The following is a 22,994-nucleotide window of genomic DNA, read 5'->3' as shown; positions in this document are numbered from 1 at the left end:
GTCTGAGCACTTGCGACACGTGATAGCCGGTGGCGCTGCTGAAGTTAACCACGCCCGTGTTTAGGGCTGGTATCTGTTTTTGACAAACAGTGTCGTGCACGTTGTCAGAATGACGAAACCTTTGGGGCGACCTGTTAGACTCCTGCGTATTTACACGTTGTGGGATGCCTGCTACTATGATGTTAACGTCAACTTCAAGTCTGAGCTCGGTAACGATCGAACCGTTTGCGCTAATTAGCTCGTTCGCACGTGGTCGCACATTTCAGCACATTTTGTATTGATCTGCCGGCGACCACTGAAGTGAGCCCGCAGCAAGCCCCATCTACAACGGACCTGTTTCGAAAAGAACATGCGAAGATTCGGGCCTACCTTATAGTCATCAATTACCGGCAATCAGTTGTCGATTTTATTCAAACATAAAAATACTACCTTAGAGCTAAACAGCAAGTTTTTTTCTTTTCAACAAAAGTATGCGGAAGAGCGATATGTCTTAACAGTTTTAAGGGCTTGAATGTTTCAGAAAATGCGTAATGCGTCCATGAATATTATTTGGGGAAGTCTTTCGGAACAAGCTCCCACACTATCTGAAGGTTGTCGTCCGTGATGTATCCTTCACGTTCCAGATCATCCAAGCAAACGGAACTTGCTACGAAACGCACACCATTGTTACTTGATTCTTGGGGTCTTCCAAAACTCCCGAGTAAATCTCCAGTTTCCTCTATAAACTGGCGCTGCTTCTGTCTCGATGGATGTTTGACGGTCAACAGAATTTTCTCATTGAAAGGCCACGGAAGAAACTCGTCGATCACTCCCTTGTGGACCTGCATTAAAGCATGGAGTAACACATGCTGCCCCACCTTTTTTAGGTAAACTCCAGGAGACAAGTGATAGCCAGAGATGTACATATTTTGCACTTGTAAATATGACAGCCTGTTGAATGCGCGCTGTATTTCATTGCTTTCAATCCCTTTACAAAAAACTCGTATCGCCTAACATTGATAGTATTTAGGGCCAGTTCTTTTAGTTTTGTTGCACTCGACCCGCTTTGCTCCGCACCATCCTTTCCATCACCAATCCTAGCAGCACTTTCTGATACATTTCTACAGATTGCCTTACTGGAGTTTTCCAACAGTTTTCCAAAGGTCTCCAGCTTGTCGGAAACTTTCTTGAGTGCAGCGCTGTCAGCCATCGAACATTGCCGTAATTCCGCTTGCAGCATGTTTGCTGCATTTTCTTTCAGTTGGTCTACAGCTTGCTTCGTGTCTTCTAAAGCTTTCATCTGTGCTTGATTTGAATTGCTTATAGTTTGTGCGAGCTCCTGTAGCTTTTCACTGTGACCAATCAAAGTTTTCTCGATTGCTTCAGAGCAGGATACGCTAGCTGGTGTTTGTGATGCAACGTTCTCAAGTGCTCTACTCGATATCTGTAGCAGCATTTCTTTGATCGAGTTCATGCAATCTGAAATCTCGTTGAGGCGGTCACTTTGGCCGCTATTATCGCTAATACCTTGGTCTAGCACGCCTTTCATTTCACCTTCTCGCATGTCCATGCTTGCATTCAGAGCCATGATCATTGCCTTGCTCTCACTATCGGTCGCTTGCGGAGACCAGGACGTCGCAGACAGCGTATAATCTCGGCATTTGCTATGTAGATGCGCGCACACATCTCTACGGAGCACGACCTTTAAACATTTGGGACACGACGAAGAGTGGTAGTCACAGTCTTCGCAAAAATGCTTGATTTGTTCTGATGCAGTCAAAACCAAGCCGCAGCCTTGTTTGGCATTCCAGCATTTTACCTGAAATGAAAAAAAAAAACACCAATTAGCGTAGCTTGGACTCTAGGCGCAATGCTAAAGAGACATCGGAGCTGATTGGCACCTAGCTAGTCCTGGCGTTTTGGCTAGGCTCAGCATTACCAAGTCATCCCCAACATTTTCCAGCATTAATTGATTATTGATCGATTATCGATGAGCTATTGATTGGGCATCGATTGGTCATCGCAAGGTATTGGCCACGTATTTGGGCTAGGCTAAGCTCTACCAAGCCACTACCTCCTTTATGACTCCTACAAACAACCCATGGTTCTCAGTCCCCAGTGGCTACGGAGCACCTGACCTAGGCGGCGGTCACACCTGCGACGCGGCAGAGGGTGCTAAGAATCTCTGGGTCCGGACAGGCCGCCACTAGAATCTGAACCTGGGAATGTTGAACACGCGCACCCTCTCAAGTGAGGCTAGATTAGCAGGGCTGTTTGACCCGCGGCGGTAGCTCAGTCAGCTAAGGTGTTGTGCTGCTGAGCACGAGGTCGCGGGATCGAATCCCGGCCGCAGCGGCCGCATTTCGATGGAGGCGAAATGCAAAAACGCCCCTGTGCTTGCGTTGTAGTGCACGTTAATGCGGAGCGCTCCACTACGGCGTGCCTCATAATCAGTAAATGTTTTGGCACGTAAAACCCCAAAGAGAAGAAGAAGAAGCAGCGCAATTGGAGGAATTATCAGGCATTGCCTGGGACATTATTGGAATTAGTGAGGTTAGAAGAACTGGTGAGACCTATACAGTGCTCACTTACGGCCACGTACTCTGCGACAAAAGTCTTGCAGATAAGAGAATTAAGCGTAGGATTTCTCATCCATAAGGACATAGGATGCATCATTTATGAATTTTACAGCATTAATGAGAGGGTAGCAGTCGCCGTAATAAAGCTGAATAGGAGGTATAGAATGTAGGTACTACAAGCCTACGCCCCAACCTCCAGTCATGATGATGAAGAAATAGAACAGTTTTATGAAGACGTTGAATTAGCAATGAGAAAGGTGCAAACTAAATATACCGTAGTCATGGGCCACTTCAATGCAAAAGTGGGGAAAAGGCAGGCTGGTGAGCAAGCAATTGGCAACTACTGCATCGATTCTATGAACACTAGAGGAGAGATGTTGGTAGAATTTGCGGAAAGGAATAGGCTCCGAATAATAAATACCTTCTTCAGGAAGCACAGCAACAGAAAGTGGACCTGGAAAAGCCGTAATGGAGATACAAGGAATGAAATATACTCTGTGCCGATACAAGCATAGTGTAGGATGTAGAAGTGTTAGGTAGGATAAAGTGCAGTGACCATAGCTTATTGAGGTCTAGAATTTCTCTCAATTTGAAGAGAGAAAGAATAAAATTAGTCAAGAAAAAACTGGCCAACCAAGACGCAGTAGACCAATTCAAGCTGGTGCTCGCCAACAAATATGCAGCTTTAGAACAGGAATATGAAGACAGCGTAGAGGTAATGAAAGAAACCGTAACTAGGCTGATCCCAGAAGCAACAATTGAAGTGGCAAGTAAGGCACCAAGGCAACCTGTAGGTAATCTCTCCCAAGTAACAAATGACCTAATAAGGAAACCACAAACCTGAAAGTGGCAAACTCGATCGATCAGATAGAATTCGCTGAACTGTCAAAACTGAACAAGAAGTAAGTAAGGGATATTCGAAATTGTAACGTACAAAAGACTGAGGAAGCCGTAAAATATGGACGCAGCATGAAATGAGTCAGAAACTAATTTGGCATAGGACAAGGCAAGTTGTATGCACTGAAAGAGAAGCAAGGTAGTATTGCTACGAGGCATTGCGTATGAGCCTGTCATTAAAGGGCCGCTGTGCTACGCGAAGAGGAAGAAGACGGGATATGCCGCGCGAGATGCTGTCAGCCATTCTGTGGTAGCAGCAGCCTGTAAATATTGTCATATACAATTCCGTCTCTCCCGTGTGCTTGTGAATCCTCGCGACAATTTGGTGGAGGTGCGGGGTACCAGAAGAAGCGCTGTACAAAGGAGCTCCGCAGTGGTCGTCGAGTCGGGGTCACCATGATGACGGACGAGACCACGACCACGTCGCCTGCGCCGGCCAGTACGATGCCTGCACCAGCCCCGACACCAACGTCAACGATCGTCCTTACGCATCTTAAACATCCAGGGACATTCTGCGGTACGGATAAAGTTGACGTCAAAGATTGGATTGCCAATTATGAACGCATGAGTGAGATCAATCGTTCGGACCCGACGATGATGTTGGCGAACGTGCTGTTTTATGTCAAATGAACGGCAAAGGTGTGGTTCGATAACCGTGAGGCAGAGATTGGAAGTTGGGACACTTTCAAAGCAAAACTTAGTGCCTTGTGTGGGAAGCCCATGGGTCGAAAGGCAGCCGCAACGAAAGAACTATCCATCCGCGCTCAGACGTCCACTGAACCATACATATCCCACATTCAGGACGTCTTGGCTCTTTGCCGTAAAGTGGACATGGAGATGACGAAGTCAGACAAGGTTGGTCACGTGCTTAAGGGTATCGCAGACGATGCGTTCAACACATGACTGTGCCGAAATTGCGCCACCGTCGACGCTATTATTGAAGAATGCATGCGTTTTGAGCAGGCCAAAAGTCGGCGTATTGCAAGGTCATTCGCTCGGGCACCGAACACCGCCCCGACGTCATCATGCGAAGACGGGCAGGCATCTCGTCTGCAGTCGTCGCAGCCATCGGTACTTTCACGAATCATCCGTCGGGAAATCGAAGCAATTGCTCCTGGTCTCCCCAACAGTGGCGACGGCGATTTTCACGTGACGGCCGTTTTCCTGGTCCAGTCCATTGTGCGGGAGGAACTCGGCAACTTAGGTTTCGCCGTATGCACCGTTGATCAGACTCGGACAACTTACTTTCGCCCTAGGTAGCCGCCTCGACCAAGATCGCCGCCCCAGGAACAATGGCTCTATTCGCGCTCTCATCATCCGGCCGAATGGTGCACGGCCGATGAACGGCCGATTAGTTTCCATTGCCGCCGCATCGGCCACGTCGCGCGCCATTGCAACAACCGTTTGGTGTCGCCGTTAACCCGGGATGACACTGCTAGCCGCCCCGACAACTACCGCCGTTTTCAGCCCAATCAGCCATACAACAGTTACAGCTACCGCCGCTTCCAGCCTTTTGAGCCGTACAACGTCGATGCCACACCTACACCACACAGCCGTTCCCCTTCGCCCCGAGGTCACTAGTCCCGTTCGCCGCCAGCGCGTCGTCCGTCGTCTCCCTCGCCTCTACGACGACGTCCGATATCGCCGCTCAACCTCCGACAGGGAAACTAAGGGATGCAGCTTTTAGAGGTGACGCTGCATCTTCGACTTCCACCTTAAATCCTCTCCTCGTATTGCCGACAGGACTAAACTTGATCGACGTTGACGTTCACGGCTTAACTGTTCCCGCACTTGTCGATACTGGGGTACAAATCTCCGTGATGAGTAATCGGTGAATTCCTCGCTGGCGTAACCTATTTCTCCTCGCCCGTACTCTTCCTCCCCTTTTCTTCTCCTGTACCCTCCACCGCCGAGGCCCGAGGTATCTGAGGCCGACGCCGAGACGCGGGCTATGCGGGGACACACACGGGGGCGTCGCGAGCATTCAAGCTGTTTTCTACGTCTCTAACTTTTGAGAAAGAGTTTGACCTCGTAGTGCCGTACACCAGAGAGGTCGTCAATAACATTCAATAGTTACTGTCACTTAAAGTGTAGTTTTCGCGTGGATTTACGCTTGCAGCGTGAATTCAGTCGTGTCGTTTAATGCTTGTTTATTTGATTGTTTATTTATTTCGCTGTATACAGATTGGTTCTGAGAACTATATGGTGACTAACGCGTTATTGTCAAATGAGCCACGTTTGAAACGAATATCTTTTGGATACGTTCACGATCAAGTACATTTGTTTCTTTTTCATCATTACAATATTAATCCTTTATAAGCGTGGACGACTATGCAGAAACAGTATTTACTGTTTAGGGTCGAGAAATCGTCAGTTTCCAAGCACGTTATCAGGTTATTGAAAGATTAAATCACTGGGAGGACCGGTTGATTTAGAAAGCGATGTTCATCGACGCTTTCGGCAACACCATGATACTCATTGTAGAAGCTTCAGCGTGGGCGATCTGTCTGCAGTGTGCATCGCAAGTGAAGTGCACTGCGCCGCGTCTACAGCGGTCACCGCGATTTCACTTACAGCGTGTTTCACGCCGTTTTTGTATGTTGTTGTTCAGAGTGGTCGGCCGCGAGCACGAAAGTGCGGCGGCGCCACTGTGCCTACACAGAACGGCTTCTACTTCCATCGTTTGTAGTCTCCAACATTTCGTAGGCGCGTGTATGTTCGCACTTGCCATCGGACGCTATACTAGCGCAGGCGCCTGAACGGCCCCTGAAGGGAGCCGAACAATAATTAAAAATTGGTGACCGCGCAACAGTGAAATTTCGTTGCAGTAAGGCGATCATAAATAAACTACGTCCATAAGCTCATAGCAACCCACAATGACGTGAATTTTACGCTGTACATTCGCCGGTACGATTTTTCATACTTCCAGAAAAATAGACGCGCGTCCCTTGCGATCGGCGCTGTGTCAGTCTGGTCGAGATTACCGGCGCCGATTAGAAATTTTTAAGCTCCATAGAGCCTGGCACCCTTGTTTTTAAAGGCGAGGCTGGAAGACAACCTCTACAAGCTAATAAAAACATAAACAACGTTTAAAAGCCAAAATATTTACCACAATAACTGACCTTTTACAGCACAGCGAAAGCTTGCGATGCGAGTCTGAGCCCATAAAGCCCCTGTCGCCCCATGGCGACCGCTGTAGAATCTCGAAAGGTGCCGTGACGTGTTTGCGGCGCTCGTTTGGCCACCTCTCCTATTCTACCACCGTGGCCTTAATACCCCGCGCCACGGCGGTGAAGGGTGCAGGAGAAGGAAAAGGGAGGAGGAGGAGCACGGGCGAGGATGAATAGGTTACGCCAGCGTGGAATTTACCGTAATGACCTTCGCAGCCGCCTCAAGAAATACTCACACCCACCGCTACTGGTATTATTCGCGTCACTGATGGAAGAAGTACCGCAGTCATCGGAATGTGCACAGCTCGCATCACCATCGCCGGTCACCATATATCTGTTATGTTTACTGTTCTCGAGCAATGCCCCAACGACGTCATTCTCGGACTCCATTTTTTGTCGGCCCAAGCCGCTCTCATTGACTGTGCAATCGGCATCCTTCAGCTTCAACTCGCTGATGATCCAGCTTTACTATCACAGCACTTATGCTCCGTAGATTGTTCGCAAGCCGCCACGCGTGTTCCTTTGACAACGGCATCACCAGTTGAAGACAGCGACTACATAGTATCTCCACTAGTTGACGTGTTGTTGACCCGAAATATTGCTGTGCCTCACACCCTAGTGACTTGTCGACAACCACGTCCAGCTCCCGCTCCTCAACTTCAGCAACTCGACCCAAATTCTCCCACAATGCATCTCAGTGGCCAACGTGTCAGCGCTTGGTGAATGCGACATCGCGGCACTAGACGCCGACACTTGTTCGTCCTTTCTCGCAACCGGGCCGATAAGTCTACTCCCCGACGGAATTACCATGATCATTGCCCCTGATCTTCCGAGGCTTCCTCAAGGCCGTGGGCATCACTTACTGTCTTGGTCAAAAAGAAGGACGGCAGCTTGAGATTTTGCGTCGACTGTCGTTCCTTAACCAAAATAACGCGCGAAGACGTATATCCACTGCCACGGATGGATGACGCCCTGGACTGTTTTCACGGTGTCAGATACTTCTCATCCATAGACCTGCGCTTGGGTTACTGGCAGATTTCTGTTGATGACTTGGAGCGAGCAAAAAAAACTGCCTGTATTACACCGGACGGCCTCTGTGAGTGCAAAGTTATGCCCTTTGGGCTGAGCAACGCCTCCACAACGTTCGAAAGCATGATGGTCTCTCTCCTTCGTGACTACAAATGATCCATCTGCCTCTGCTACCTAGACGACTTTATTGTGTTTTTTTAAATGTTTCAAAGTTACCTTGCTCGTTTGGCGACCATTCGAGCTGTCTTTCGTCGAGCAGGACTGCAGCTAAACTCCAAAAAGTAATTTTTGGCAGAAAACAAATCACTATGCTTGGTCATCTTGTAACTCCTGCAGGTGTCCAAACTGACCCTGCGAAGATTAGAGCTATCAAGAACTTCCCGTGCCCTCAACAACTAAAGCAGTTCGGAGTTTTGTTGGAATATGCTCATACTTCCGCCGTTTTATACGCAATTTCGCCATAATAGCCCGACCCCTAACCAACCTTCTCAAGAAGGACGCGCCCTTCTCGTGGGGCCCCAACCAATCGACTGCATTGTCGTCGCTGACCAACCTGCTTACTTCAGCGCCTATATTGGCTCACATTGACCCATCCGCGCCTACTGAGGTTCGCACAGATGCTATTGGGCGTGGAATCGGCGCCGTCCTCGCTCAGTATCAGCATGGCCACGCACGTGTTATTGCAGACGCCAGCCGCCCGCTCTCCACATCTGAATGGAACTATTCGATCACAGAGCGCGAATGCATTGCGTTGGTTTGGGCTGTCGCAAAATTTCGCCCGTATTTGTACGGCCGCGCATTCTCGGTTCTTACCGACCACCACGCTCTTTATTGGCTGTCATCACTGAAGGACCCAACTGGTCGCCTTGGTCGCTGGGCTGTGCGACTACAGGAATATACCTTTGAGGCACTTTATAAATCGGGTAGGCTACATCACGATGCCGATTGTCTTTCGCGCCATCCGGTGGACCCTGCTAGCCTCGCTGACCATGGCCATGATTCCTGTGTGCTGGCCATTTCTGATTTACGCGACATCGGCACCGAACAGCGTCGGGATGCAGCGCTAAAGCTCACCATTCAGCAACTCTCTTCTGCACGTTCCGACCCTGCTCTATGCCAGTATGTCCTACGCGGTGACGTCCTTTACCGCCGCAACATGAAACCTGGTGGGCCGGAATTCTTGCTAGTTATTCCCGACACCTGCGCACCACCATTCTTCAACATCTGCATGATGCTCCAACTGCGGAACACCTGGGCGTTTCACGCACCGACGACCGCGTGCGACATTGCTTCTTTTGACCTGGCTTGCATCGTTCGGTGCGTTGATACGTTGCTGCCTGCGAGCGCTGTCAGCGCCGCAAACGTCCTGTCTTCCACAGGCTGGCCTGCTTAAACCTGTCGACATTACACCGGAGCCCTTCTTCCGCATAGGCCTCGACCCGCTCGGACCTTTTCCTACGTCCGTATTCGGCAACAAATGGATTGCCATCGCAACTGACTATGCGACCAGATATGCCATCACGCGCGCCATGCCCATTAGCTGCGCTATCGACGTTGCAGACTTTCTGCTCAATGACGTCATTCTTTGACACGGTGCTCGGCGGCAGCTTCTTACGGATCGTGGCCGCTGTTTCCTTGCAAAGGTCATTGACGAAACTCTGCGTGGCTGCTCTACCGAACATCGCCTTACGACAGCCTACCATCCACAAACCAAGGGTTTTACCCAGCGGCTCAACCGAACTCTCATGGATATGCTCTCCATGTATGTCTCTACTGATCACCGCGATTTGGATGCCACCCTACCCTACGTTACTCTTGCCTACAACTCGTCCCGACATGACACTGCCGGCTATTCGCCGTTCTTTCGCCTGTAAAGCCGCAACCCTGCGTTGGCCTTCGACACGCTCCTTCCTGCTGATCCATTCATACCAACCGCATATGGTCAGAACGTCCTCTCTCGAGCCAGGATGGCTCACCAGGTGGCTCACACTAGGCTGTGTGCGTCGCAGACCTCCCAAAAAGAGCGCTATGATAAACGGCACCGCGAAATAGAGTACCCTCCTGAATCTCTGGTCCTACTCTGGACGCCGTCTTGACGCCAAGGCCTGTGTGAGAAGCTCCTCCCTCGCTAGACGGGACCATACAACTTCCAATCTCTGCCTCACGGTTATCGAACCACACCTTTGCCGTTCCATTGAGGTAAAACAGCACGTTCTCCAGCTTCATCGACGGGTCCCAACGATTGACCTCACTGAGGCGTTCATAATTGGCAATCCAATCGTCGACGTCAACTTCATCCGTACCGCAGAACGTTCCCGGGTCTTTAGGATGCGTAACAACGATCGTTGAGGTGTGATCGGCGCTGGTGCAGGTGGCAAAGTCGTGGTGGCGAGTCTGTCAAAATGATGACCCCGACTCGAAGACCACTGCGGATCTCCGTTCTACAGCGCTTCTTCTGATATCCCGCACTTCCACCAAATTGTCACGGGGATTCACAAGTCACAGGAGAGACAATATTTACAGGCTGCTGCTACCAGAGAATGGCTGACAGCCTCTCACGAGGCATGTCCCGTCTTCTTCCTCTTCGCGTAGCACAGCGGTCCTTTAATGGCAGGCTCATACGCAATGCCTCGTAACAATATTAACTAAGATAATTTCCAATAGAATCAGGGCAACACTTGACTTCAACCAACCAAGCGAACAGGCTGGCTTCAGGAAGGGATATTCTACGATGGATCATATCCATGTCATGAATCAGGTAATAAAGAAGTCTGTGGAGGCCAATCAATCTCTCTATATGGCTTTCATATATTATGAAAAAGCACTTGATTCAATAGAGATACCAGAAGCCATAGAGGCATTGCGTAATCAAGGAGTACAGGAGCCATACGTGATTATGTTGGCAAACATCAGCAACTTTGGTTCTCCACAAGAAAAGTAGAAAGATACCTATCAAGAAAGGCGTCAGGCAAGGAGACACAATCTCTCCAATGCTATTCATTGTATGCTTAGCTCCAGTTCCAGCTCTTAGACTGAGAAAGCTTAGGATTGAGGATCAACGGCGAATATCTCAGCAACCTTCGGTTTGGCGATGACATTGTCATATTCAGCAACAATGGAGACGAATTACAACAAATGATTGATGACCTTAGCGGAGAAAGTGTAGGAGTGGGGTTGAAAAATAACATGCAGAAGACAACGATAATGTTCAATAGCCTAGGAAGAGAACAAGAATTCAGGATCTCCAGTCAGCCTCTAGAGTCTGTGAAGGAGTACTGTTTATCTAGGCCAATTACTCACAGGAGACCCTGATCATGAGAAAGATTTACAGAAGAATAAAATAAAGTGCATCTAACAGGCATTGCCAAATCCCGACGGAGTCTACCACTGTCGTTGAAAAGAAAAGTGTACAATCATTGCATTCTACCGGTGCTAACATATGGGGCAGAAACCTGGAGGTTAACAAAGAATCTCGAGAACAAGTTGAGGACCCACAAAGAGCAATGGAACGAAAAATGTTAGGCCTAACGTTAAGAGACCGGAAGGGAGCAGTGTAGATCAGAGAGCAAATGGTGAGAGCTGATATTCTAGGTGTCATTAAGAGGAATAAATGGAGCTGGGCAGGCCATGTAATGCGTAGGATGGATAACCGCTGGACCATTAGAGTTATAGAATGGACACCAAGAGAAGGGAAGCACAGTCGAGGACGGCAGAAAACTAGGTGGGGTGATGAAGTTAGCAAATTTGCAGGCGCAAGTTGGAATCAGTTAGCACAAGATAGGGGTAATTGGAGATCGCAAGGACAGGCCTTCGTCCTGCAGTGGACATAAATAGAGGCTCCCCAGCATTTTCAGAAATTTATTGATTATTGATCGATTATTGATTAGCCATTGATTGGCTATCGATTGGTTATCGATAACTGACTAAACCTTAGTATTTCCAACCATGCTTGGATAGACTCACCGAAGTTCAGCTTCGCTAGTTTACATGGGCATGTGACATTGGGCTTGGACCCTTCCTCCACTACCGCCAGGATCGGCCCACACTTTCTGTGACCGCTGTTAAATAATTGGCTATCAAGCAATCTGTCATATTTGAGGAAGACGCATGTACAGCATATCCCAGCTCATGTTAGCCAAGCTGCTTAAAGAAAAAAAAAGAACATTTAAAGAACACGTTGCACGATACGATTACAAGACCTATGGTGTTTAGTCGTGAGAGCACTGACGACAAAACATCGTAGGCTTTTCAGTTGTATGTTGCACCATGTTCTTTAAATTTTAGTTCGTTGAACAGCTTGGCAAAAGTTAGGTGGGGCATCCTATACAGTACTCATGTATTTGCTAAAAAACTACGTTACACCTTCAAACTTTGTCTACTATTCAAAATTTTGTCTTGGGCGACTTAGTGCAAAAATACATTAAACGATGTGCCTTAGCGAAGTAGTGCTCTAAAGGGAAGAGAAAAAAGCCTGTTAGCGACAAGATGTCACAAAGGCTTCAATCAATGCCCTTGCAAGATACTCATTATATGGCGAAATGAAATAGTTTGAAACTGCGGTTAAATATTCCCGCCACCACTGCCGGGCGGCTTAGCGACAGCCCCCGCCACGTCACTACTTCGTCCACTGCGGCGTCGTTTATACGGGTGTGCTCCGCGCCGGTGCATCTGAAGATAAGAAATATATAACCAAATTCCGCCCGTTGGGAGCAGTTTGGTGTAAACTATTTTGCCAATAAGAATTGAACCCATGTTCACACACACACACACACACACACACACACACACACACACACACACACACACACACACAGAAAACAACAACGAGGATGATGATAACGATAAGGACAAAAATGATGAAAGAAAACGTTCGCAGTAGGCACGGTTTTTACCTGATGTCTCTCTAAAACAGCTTTCTTCGTGTTAGGAGAATTATTTGCACTAGGATAACGCCTCTAATCTCAATCTCAAGTTCTCTATCTTCACGAAGTCACATTTAGGGCGGCATGTGCCTAAAATTTAGCCTCCTGTCATGCTGCTGCCTTGCCCTTCAATGCTTGTGGGCGGTATACTATGGCAATCGCCCGGCCCGGGGGTGGTGGCTCAGTGAGTATATAGGACATTCTGCGGTTCAGAAGTCATGAACGCTCAATTCGTGATCGCGTCAGCCGCATTCCCGTAATGGCGGAATAAAATAAATCTCCAGTTGAAATCGCTGAAACACAGTCATTGGGCACCGCACTTTATCGCGTCGCTCCTAGCGTGAGCGGACTAGGAGGAGCATCGGACTGAACTCCCTTTACTGCACAATCTTCGGGATCGGCCCATATTTTGACGTATGACTACTTGTTAAATAACTTCAAATAATTTCCGGGATTTAACACGTCACAACTACGATTCGATTATGAGGCGCCCTATTATGGGGGAAAGGCGGCCATGGCATAATTGTTATGGTATCAGGCTTGTGTGCTAGCTGTCCTCTGCTCGGGTCCGGCCGTTGGACAAGTCTGCTGATTGATTTATGTTAAAAATTACAATTTGGCAATAAGGGCGAAGCAATGCATGTAATAGAAACATTTTAAAGTATTACAAGGAGTGCAAGGCTCGTAGCTGTATTGGAATAGTTTATTTATTTACTTACTTATTCAAAGTTACTTCCCAGGCCCGCAGGCATAACGGAAAAGATTGATATACATGAACAACACAGATATACATAGGCAGCAATAAAGTTTTAACACAACGTGTTCTTTACACATGTTTTGAAACTTGCATTGTCCGGAATAGTAGCAATGGAAACAGGTGGGCTGTTCCTATCCAGACTTGTTCTTGGAATAAAGGAATCCTAGTACAACTTTATTCGCTTTATGAATCGCAGTAAAGATAAGCTGGCTAACAATGCACGCTTCACGTGACGTACGCGAGCAGCATCAGTTAAAACTCAGGGAATTTTCGGCGTTGTCACTTAGTATATACTCGCAGACAACTTTCTGTGGCAATGAAGGGAAAGCTGTGGGGGCGAAGCGTTTGTACATGTGCCACCACGCCAGTTAGTCCGGCAGCGTTAGACAGAGCTTTTGGTTTTTCGGAAGAGACGCAGCTTCCACGTGCGACGATTTCGCGTTTGTCCAGTCGCGGAAGGGACAAGCCGCAACATAAGGTAATTTCCACAATCAGTGGTGTGTTTTGTCTCGTTCAGCTGTTGTCAACAACGTGTTTATGTTCTCGTTTCCCCATCTTAAACTAACGCGGACGAAAACTCGGCACTTTTTTCAGAAGCGCTCTGACTTGTACGTGCAGTGCTTCCCTAGCTTTCTCTTCATTACCACAGAAAGTTGTCTGCAAGTAAAGACCTCCTGTTCCCGCAGTGCAGCGACTGGGTGCCCCTGGCATGGAGCTGCAGCATGCGCATCCGTTGTTCCTGCGTCCGGCCCATGGAATGGTCTAGGCGCATGTGCGAACCGGCGCGCCTTGCTTCAGTGTGATTGGCGTTTCACAGAAACTCTTCGGCGGTCGTTCAGACAACTAACACGCGGACACATGTTTGCACGATATGCGGGACGCGGTGCTTCGCTGCAGAAACCTCGCACCTACGGGTACTACCACGTCTACTACGTGTGAGAAAACGATGGCACATGCTGGCGGAGCTGCGTAGCTGTGTTACAAATCGCTCCAACATGCAAGGCTGTCTAACCTGAGATCTTAGAATGTTTCTGTACATCAGTCAGTGCGATTGGAACACGAAGCCGCTTAGATATATATTCTGCCACCCGGCGTTTAAATACTGACGCCGAGGAAAAGCGCAAGTTAATGTCCGTAACATTCTTCAGAAAAGCCTATTAACACGAAAGAAATCCGTAGTCTATAGCGAAGCTATATACCTCTACAAGCCAAGGCAATTTTCGTGTCGCCGTAGGCAAAAATTGGCTGTGGCTTAACTCAGGCCTGGGTGTGCGTAGTGAGAGGTACGGTTAATCTGATTGTTTAGCTTGGTTCTCTCTACGGTTATATCTTTATCGTTTAGCTTCGTACGTCTGAGCGTTAAGGTTTGGTTGTTACCTCTCGTTAAGTTGCGGTTACATTAAAGACCAGACATTTTAAAGTGTAACGCATTTACTTTGAAAGTATTCATCTTGTTTCTCAATTTCCACAAAGACTGCCTGATGGTCGGTGAGGCGGGAGGAAAAGGGCTTGTCGTCCAATGACTTGAACACGTTTCGGGTGCTATCCTCATCTGAATTCACTCGCCTGGCCACTTCGTACTTACGACGCTTCTCGAGGCGTGCGGCTCGTTCTTCCTCCGCTCCTCAGCTCACTGCCTTCTCTTGGTTTCGTTCCGACGACGAAGCCTGGCTTCTTTCAGTCTCTCCAACTCACTTTCCATATCTTCCGACGAATCCCACCGAGCCACCCCTTCTATATATACGATGCAACGCCTGCTCCTCCTCTGTTGTTGCAACGCGGTTACACCGGCTCCTCCTCTGACGTCATGCCAAATGGCGCGGCGAGAGGCGCTTCCAGCTGCGGCGGTTGCTAGGCAGCGGCTCAGCTCGCGGTGCGGCCACCGGCCACAGCAAGACGGCGACAATGCGGTAAACGTAGCTGTAGCTACAAAACATCATACACCATACCAGCTGTATGATGCCTTTGCCGAGCTGGGGGAGAGAGAGCTGAGAGAGAGTAAAAGCAGAGTATAAAATAGACAGTTTTAGTTTAGCGTGGTTACCGGAATAGCGGGCGTACCAGAATAGCGGGATCGGAGTGCGCATGCGCAGAACGCTAACCGACCCATACCGTTTACCGTGCGCACGCTATTTCTCAGAGTTAACGTTACCGTGTTAGCGTGGTGTACGTAGTGTACGTAAAACATGGCGGCGGTCCCGGTCGCCCGCTTCGAACTGAATTTGGCGTTGCTTTTGTAGAATTCACTTCGTTCGTAGCAAATGACTGCGTAAACGGTTTTTGCTTTGTCTCACGCCGCTTCGCCGAGAGAGTGTTATGGCTAATCTTGAAGAATTTTCGAGATCGCTTCTCGTTTCAAACGCGCCTAAGCCTAACGAGAGAAATTTTTTCTGAGATGCGAGCGCCATCTGTCGCTACAGTCACGAGATAGGCGCGAAGACGGCATATGGCCTCTGAGATGGGAGGATTTCAGGGGCTATGGTAGACAGCGTGTACTGCTTGTCTGTTTCGTTGCAGATCGACGGACATGTGAAGTAAAAATACAACGCGCTCCTGGCTTCCATTGCGCTGCCTATCGCACTTGCCGGACGCACACACACATAGAATTAGGTGCCCTGTGTATGCGAAATTCAAAGCGTAATGGAATAGCGTCCCGCACGTAAACTACGCTATCACGCCATACTAAAACTCTCTTTCTGCAAAGTTCGTTTGCGGAACGGTAACGCTATTTCCCGTAACCCCGCTATTACGCTAACGCTAAACTAAAACTGTCTAATAACATCGCGCAGCATAGCGGATGCGAGGTGGAGAGGAGGAGTGAGGCAGGTGGTAGTGCCAATGCCGGCTGATACTGCCGACGGCGACCGCGTTCGCGCCTAACGTACCCGGTGTCCGTGACTGCAGCCGATGCCTCTGGCGGCGGCTCGGCAGGTTTAAACCAGACAACTGGACACTAGTTGCTTCCGAAAGACTGAAGCGAGAGCTATGGAAGCTGAAACCAAGCGTCGCAGAAGGGTAACATTCCGAGTTTACATTTTAGGAAGCCGAGAGTTCGCGTAAGCGTAGAAATGACGATCCGGAGGCCTGTGAACGTGGCCGGTTGAATTCATCGTGATACTACGTAGATCATCGCGAAGAAATCATGAGTGCCAGAAAACTAAGGGTGTGGTTTGAAACTACTTTACTAGGCTTTCCCCAGCTCCGCTGGTCTCTGATGTTTGCGGTAGCAGAGCCACGCATAATTTTTAGATGTAATTATCAACGACGGTGAAAGGTGGCATGGAGTGGTCATACAATTGAATTGATATTACAATAAAACGCACCAAGTTCCGCAGCGCGCGGGCTCGAACGCGGATAATGCTTAAGGATGTTGTATTCCGCCTGCTGGCGCATGCGCCCGTGGTCTAAGGTTAAATCTTTGCAGTGCTGTTCTAGGGTTCTACTGTTCGAATACGGCCGTCCGTACATTTTAATTATATTTAATAAATATTTATTTTGTGAGCGCTTTTTGGGCATATCGTCGTCATTTGTACATACGACTCATCCTCTTTTGGTTCGTGTGGTGCTTCGTTTCTGTCTCGGGCGGCTGCTCGGAAACAAAGGCATCGCATCCGTCGACGTCTCACAAGTGGTGGAGTGTGCTTCGATTACCACGTCCTCTTACTATCCCGATTCCCCTGGAGCTCCGGTACGGGCGTCGTTTGCTCTCGCCTAACACGGTGATGGCAGAAACCAACCCATACACCAGTACTACTACCGCCTCTGCTCAGCCAGCTGGGCCTACCTGGACCGTGAACACCAAAGAACGAGACCCTCCCGTCTTTGCCGGCCTCCGCGGCGACGACGTGGAAGACTACAACACAGCAAGCGACGTCAACCATTGGGACAACACGCACAAACTGCGGTATGTTGTTTTTTACCTCACCAAAGTTGCGAAGACATTTTTTAACCACGAAAGTGACTTCTCGGGCTGGCCATCATTCACCCAGCAATTTCTCCGGATATTTGGCATGTCCTCTGGACGCTCCGAAGTCGCGAAACAGAAGCTAGCAACACGCATACAAGAACAGGACGAGTCCTATACATCCTACATTGAGGACGTCCTCGCTCTCGGCTGCCGCGCACAGAGTGACATGGCGGAAGCTGACCACGTTCGCCACATACTGAAGGGCATCAACACAGTCGCCTACAATGCTCTTGTCATTCAGAGCCCAAACAGCGTTGATGATATTATCACAGCATGCCAACGTCTTGACACGCTCCAGTCCATTCGCCTGCCACGCGCCTCTTGCGACAGTTGTAGCAACGGTAATGCTGAGCTGCGAGTGCTGATACGTACTCTCATCAGGGAGGAGCTTCACGGACGTCTTTCTGGACGTGCGACGCTTGCAACCGTTCGCCCTGCTCCTTCTAGACTGCGTGACATCATCAAAGACGAACTATAAGCTTTTGATAAAGCTTTTGATAGTGTGTGTCATCGTTTATTATTAACAAAACTCTCATTGATCGCATTTCATGGGCCTTTTTTAAAATTACTTGCTAATTTTTTAGACAATAGAACACAGTATCCATAGGACAGTACCGCAGCAATATAACCTCTATAAAAGCCGGAGTGCCTCAGGGATCAATATTAAGTCCACTTCTTTTTAACTTATATGTCAATGAACTCGCCGCGGCTGTATCTACCTGCATATTTCAATACGCCGACGACACTCATTTTGTCTCGGCATTCCCGTTTCCCAGAAGCAGTTTCCCTTCTGCAAGATTCTACGATAAATTTGATGAACTGGTTCGCCAATAATGTGATTAATGTAAACGTCTCTAAAACACAGCTCATTTGTTTCCATAATCCACTAAAAAAGTTAGTTTAAGCGTCCCATTGCTGGCTCACTGTTCATCTTGTTCTCCGTGTTCTTGTACACATGTTCCATATGTTTCATCTGTTAAATACCTTGGTGTACTTCTTGACAGTGACTTTACCTGGAATTCTCACCTGGCGTATGTATGTTCAAGGCTCCAGGCAGTGTCTCGTACATTATACACTATCAGATACTATACGCCACTATCAGTTCGCAAAATGATACTGCAAGCCTTAGGTTATAGTGTTCTTCGGTATGGTATTACGACGTTCGGTCACTGCGCGAATCATTGGAAAAATAGAATAAACTATCCTTCTCTCTATTTTGAAAGTGATTAGTTATGATTTAAGACTGCCCTCAGGCACAGACCTTTTTAAATCATTACGATGCTCTAACTTTGATGCCCTTCTGACTGAGACGGCTGTCCTGAGGCATTTTTGGTCTAACAAGTATAAAGTTCCTTACGTCCCTACACGCTGCCTTCGACCTAAAAACCGTTTTCGGGTGATTCGCTGCTCCACCAGATATGGTCAGCGCACTCGTAGCTACTTTATACCGTCTTGCTTTAATCAACTACCCCCGAGTGTCTTTCGTGCAAAAACAAAATTCAAGCTGAAGCAACTGCTTCGTCGCATTCATCTCTAACTCTTCCGTGATATCTGTACTTTTCGTTCGTTAAATGCCGCTGCGGTATCAAAAACCTTAAGGTAACCATGTATTTCAGGCTGCGCATAGCTGTTGATGTATTAAAGGCATTAGAAAATTTTTCCTTTCCTCGAAAATGTGATGGTGATCTATTGTATTTTTGCCATTGCATGTACGAATGGTCAACTCATGTAAGGCTGGGTGACGTTATATGTATTACCATCAGTTTTTTTTTCTTCTTCATGCACTGCTGTACACGCGCGTCTAGTGTTTGCATGTATGCGCGAAAGGAAAAAAAATGTATCTGCACTAGAGTGGTCCTAGGTAAATGAATTCCTGTTGTCTGCTGTCTGTCGGCTCTGCCCTTCAAGCCCAATGAGGCTTTGGCAGGCCAATTTGGTATTTGTTTCTGTACCAAATGTCAATAAAGTATTATTATTATTATCGTCGATGACAAACGCCGAAATTGACAAGTCTACTGGGCCATTTCGTCCGCCAAATTATGTGGAAATTGCCTCCCGGCCTCCCACGACCGTTCAGTCACCTCCTGCAGAAGCTTATCGCGACCCCCTAGCTTCGCTGGCTGCGAATACTCTGCACAACCGTACTACTCTTCGTGGCGGTCGTCGCGCCCTGTTTGTTTCTACTGCGGTATTCGCGGCCAAATTTCTCGCTACTGCCGTCGGCGCCAGCAAGATGAAAGGCGGGGCTACGCCACCTTTTTTGCGAGACAGGGCACCTGGGTTAGATTCCTTGGTTCCCGGACCGCATACAACCTCTTCTGGTCACTCTCCATCACCCTCGCAAGACATGGCTCGAGCTTCCCACTCGCCCCAGCGTCGCTCTCCTTCACCTTATTACCGCCGTTGCTCATCGCCCTTGCGTGTTGCTTCCCATGTTGTGGACACCCGTTCGGAAAACTGGAGGCTGCAGTTTTTGGAGCAGCAAGTGTATCGTATCGGACTTTCCCAATTCCTCCTCCTTTCCCCCGCAATTTGCTCTCGGTTTGTGCGGAAGGTGTTTCTGTCGACACCCTTGTAGATACTGGAGCCGCTATTTCTGGTATCCATCGTGAACTGTGATTCCGTCTGCGTAAAGTGCTGTATGTTGGTGCGGTTCTATGTGATGCCAATGCCGTTCCCATCTATCCTACCGGACAGTGCACAGCTCGCGTTCTGATAGATGGTGTTCGTCATCATGTACAACTTGCGGTGCTTTGGACGTGCGCTCATCAGATGATCTTAGGATGGGACTTCCTGTCCGCTGCTTCTGCACTAATTTCATGCGGCGACCCATGACTCACATCAGCGACGCCGAGATTTATCCCGTTTTCGATTCCCCGTGTCCCAACCTCATTGCAGCAGCGCATTTTCTTATCCTACCAGACGAAGAACGTATTCTTACCGTCGAGTCAAGAAACATTGTCGACGGAGACGCATTGGTTGTACCTTCTCAGCGCTGCATTTCTCGAGGACTCGCCATCGCTTCTTGCTTGGTCCAGTTCTCGAGCGGCTATGTCAAGCCTCACAGCCTTTAACACGACTCCTGAACCACTACTACTACCGGAAGGTTCTACTGTCGCTAAACTCACCGACGCTGCGTCGGTACGTGTCGTCACTGTTTCGCCAGCCACGTCTTCGGCGCATTGTACACCCGCAGAAGGCCATACTGGTGCTATTAAGGCCATATTAATCCGGCTCAGACCAATGCGCTCCTCACCCTTTTAATGATGCATGAAGCTTGTTTTGACGTTTCTTCGCGAGGCCTGAGTCAGGCCACTGTCTCTGCTCATCGAATTGAAACAGACGGATCTCGCATCATTCGCCGTGGCCCGTACCGTGAGAAAAATGAACAATGAACGACATGCTAACACGCAACATTATAAGGCCTTCAGCAAGCCCTTGGTGTTCGCCTGTTGTGCTTGTTAAAAAAAAAACTGTCAGCCTTTCCACTAGAGTGGACATGGAAGACCAGCGAAGCTGTACTATGGTGGGAATTATGTATTTTCAATTATGACTTTTAAAATGTGAAGGAGTAATTGGTTATGTGAACTATTAAAGAATGAGAAAAAAATGACAGCAGATCCACGAGGTGAATGATGATGAGTGGGCGAAGCTCCGGAGGGAATCATCGGATCTCCCGCTTAAGGGGACGCTAGCACAAACGCGTTAGAAACGTGCAGTGCTCTCTAGTAAGGGGGAGCGGCCACAGCGTCTTACGCAGCCATTTACACATGCCGGAACGTGCACCGCGTTTGCCGACGCCATCACATGACTGCTGAGAGAGTATATCCCCCGTATTCATAAACGCTCCTCGACTTGAACTTGACTTGCCACCGCTTTGGGCAGCGCGTTCGAAACGCGTTGAAGGTAAGGTGGAGAGGCCACAGCGTCTTACACCAGCTTCTTACACGGGCCGTAACGCGCTAGCACAAACGCGTTAGAAACGCGTTAGAAACGCGCTAGAAACGCGGCCTTTCGTTAATGTTGGGTATTTATAGCCATCGTGGTGCGTTTGTCCATGTCCGCTTCGTGGCGTAGTGGGCTAACGCCGCGCGCTCGGAAGCGAGGGGTCCCTGGTTCGATTCCGCGCTACGGACACAACTTCGGAATTTTTTTCTCATATTTCTCAGACTGGTTACACACTACTACTACGACGGGGACGGAACGGGTGCCGCCATAAGGAGCTTCGCCCCTAATATATATGATCCGGAAGCTTTGATTTATTTAGTGACCACAGGGACCATTGCCCTATGGTCGCTTTTAGGTAAAACGGCGTTGTATGTTCCCGTGGCACGTTCTTCATAAACACGTCACCAACGCCGCGCGTGTTAGGTGCGAACGGGGGCAAAACGCCGCCGGCGTCGACAACAGTTCTGCGCGTTACTGGTGCTGCTACGTGTACAAGTTTATATAACTCCTCAGAATTTTGAGAATGACGGCCCGTAAGCAAAAGCCACGAAACAAAACACCGGCAGCGCGTGCCTTTTATGTTAAATCTTCTCAGACTGAAAATAAAAGTGCGAAACAAAAAAGTTGTTGCAGTTTCACCTGAAAGGCGAAGCATCAATTGCGATAGCAAACTTGTAGAGAGCTATACGGAGTAATGATATTAGCTTTATCAGCTGTATAAACTTGGACATGCAGCAGCATCGGCAACACGCAGAACTGTTGTCGACGCCATCGGCGTTTTGCCCGCGTTCGCTCAAAATGCGTGCGGCGTTGGTGACTGTTGCCGGAGCCTCTGATATAAATAGGCACTTCATGCCGCAGCTAAACGTCGCCTCCCTTCCCTCCCCCCCCCTCCCCCACGGCCTCTCGCGCGTCGGAAGAAGGCGCGTTTGCTCTACATATATGGTGATTGTAAAGGAGGAAAGAGACGCCTACTTCTGCAGCCCTTAAGCGAGCACGGCGCAGAACGCGCGTTTGTTCTCCGCCGTGCGTTCACTCCCCGTGAAAGCGCGCGTCCCTCGCGCCTTTTCACTCGCACATACAGCGTTCGGCGCGCGGCGACGATTTCATCTCCATTGACGTCATACGGAACCTCACGGCGACGGCGACGCCGACGGCAGAAATCTGATTTTGAGTGTCCATATAATTGCTATCGCAATAATAAAATGTCGCAGTTTCACCCGAAAGGCGAGGCATCAATTGCGACAGCAAATTAGCAGAGATCTATACCACGGCCGCTGAATAAAAAAAAAAAAAGGTGCGGCCTGCTGCGTCGCATCGCCGTCAATGGGCGAGCGCGTCTCGGCTAAGTTGACAGTTGCGGCCGCGATTTTTGGTGAGGGCACCACTGCTACGGTACGCAAGGCAGACGCCGGTTCGTGCTACAATGTGGTTGCCTCAGGATTTATGCATGTTGGTGTGCTTTTTCGTGCGCATTCTCGTGTGCTTTTTTGTGTTATCGTGTGTGTGAGCAGCTTGCCTCATGTTTCCTATGCTTGAGTACGGTTCCTTGGTGTGCGTGTGTGTGGCAGACTGTTTTTTCTAGCGGTGTGATGCCGCGAAGCTGTTGTGTGCCGCTGTGATACTCGAACGCGAGAAGAGACGCTACTGTGAAATATCATGAATTCCCGTGCGATCTACAGGGTCCGGAAGCGTGGCTGAAGAATATTTCTCGCCAAGGGCCATCAGGGAAAGGAAGCAAGTGGG

General features: G+C 48.8%; 1 protein-coding gene across 5 annotated transcripts in view; it reads right to left on the bottom strand.

Annotated features, from left to right (window-relative positions):
- Window positions 1–392: 392 nt before the first annotated feature.
- Window positions 393–22,994, bottom strand: part of LOC119465199 (E3 ubiquitin-protein ligase PDZRN3-B-like) — a 199,426-nt gene continuing 176,824 nt past the window's right edge. For 3 of the 5 annotated variants that reach the window (XM_049655551.1, XM_049655550.1, XM_037725997.2), the window contains one exon: window positions 393–1,798. In XM_049655551.1, coding sequence (XP_049511508.1) covers window positions 863–1,798 — 936 coding nt within the window. In that variant the 3' untranslated portion in view covers window positions 393–862. The remainder of the gene's footprint in view (window positions 1,799–22,994) is intronic. The other 2 variants (XM_049655552.1, XM_049655553.1) reach the window with 1 other exon arrangement.

This window comes from Dermacentor silvarum, chromosome 9 (assembly GCF_013339745.2).
Source record: "Dermacentor silvarum isolate Dsil-2018 chromosome 9, BIME_Dsil_1.4, whole genome shotgun sequence".
Classification (NCBI taxonomy): domain Eukaryota; kingdom Metazoa; phylum Arthropoda; class Arachnida; order Ixodida; family Ixodidae; genus Dermacentor; species Dermacentor silvarum.
The sequence above is the reverse complement of the archived record's forward strand: the minus strand, read 5'-3'. Positions and strand labels throughout refer to the sequence as shown.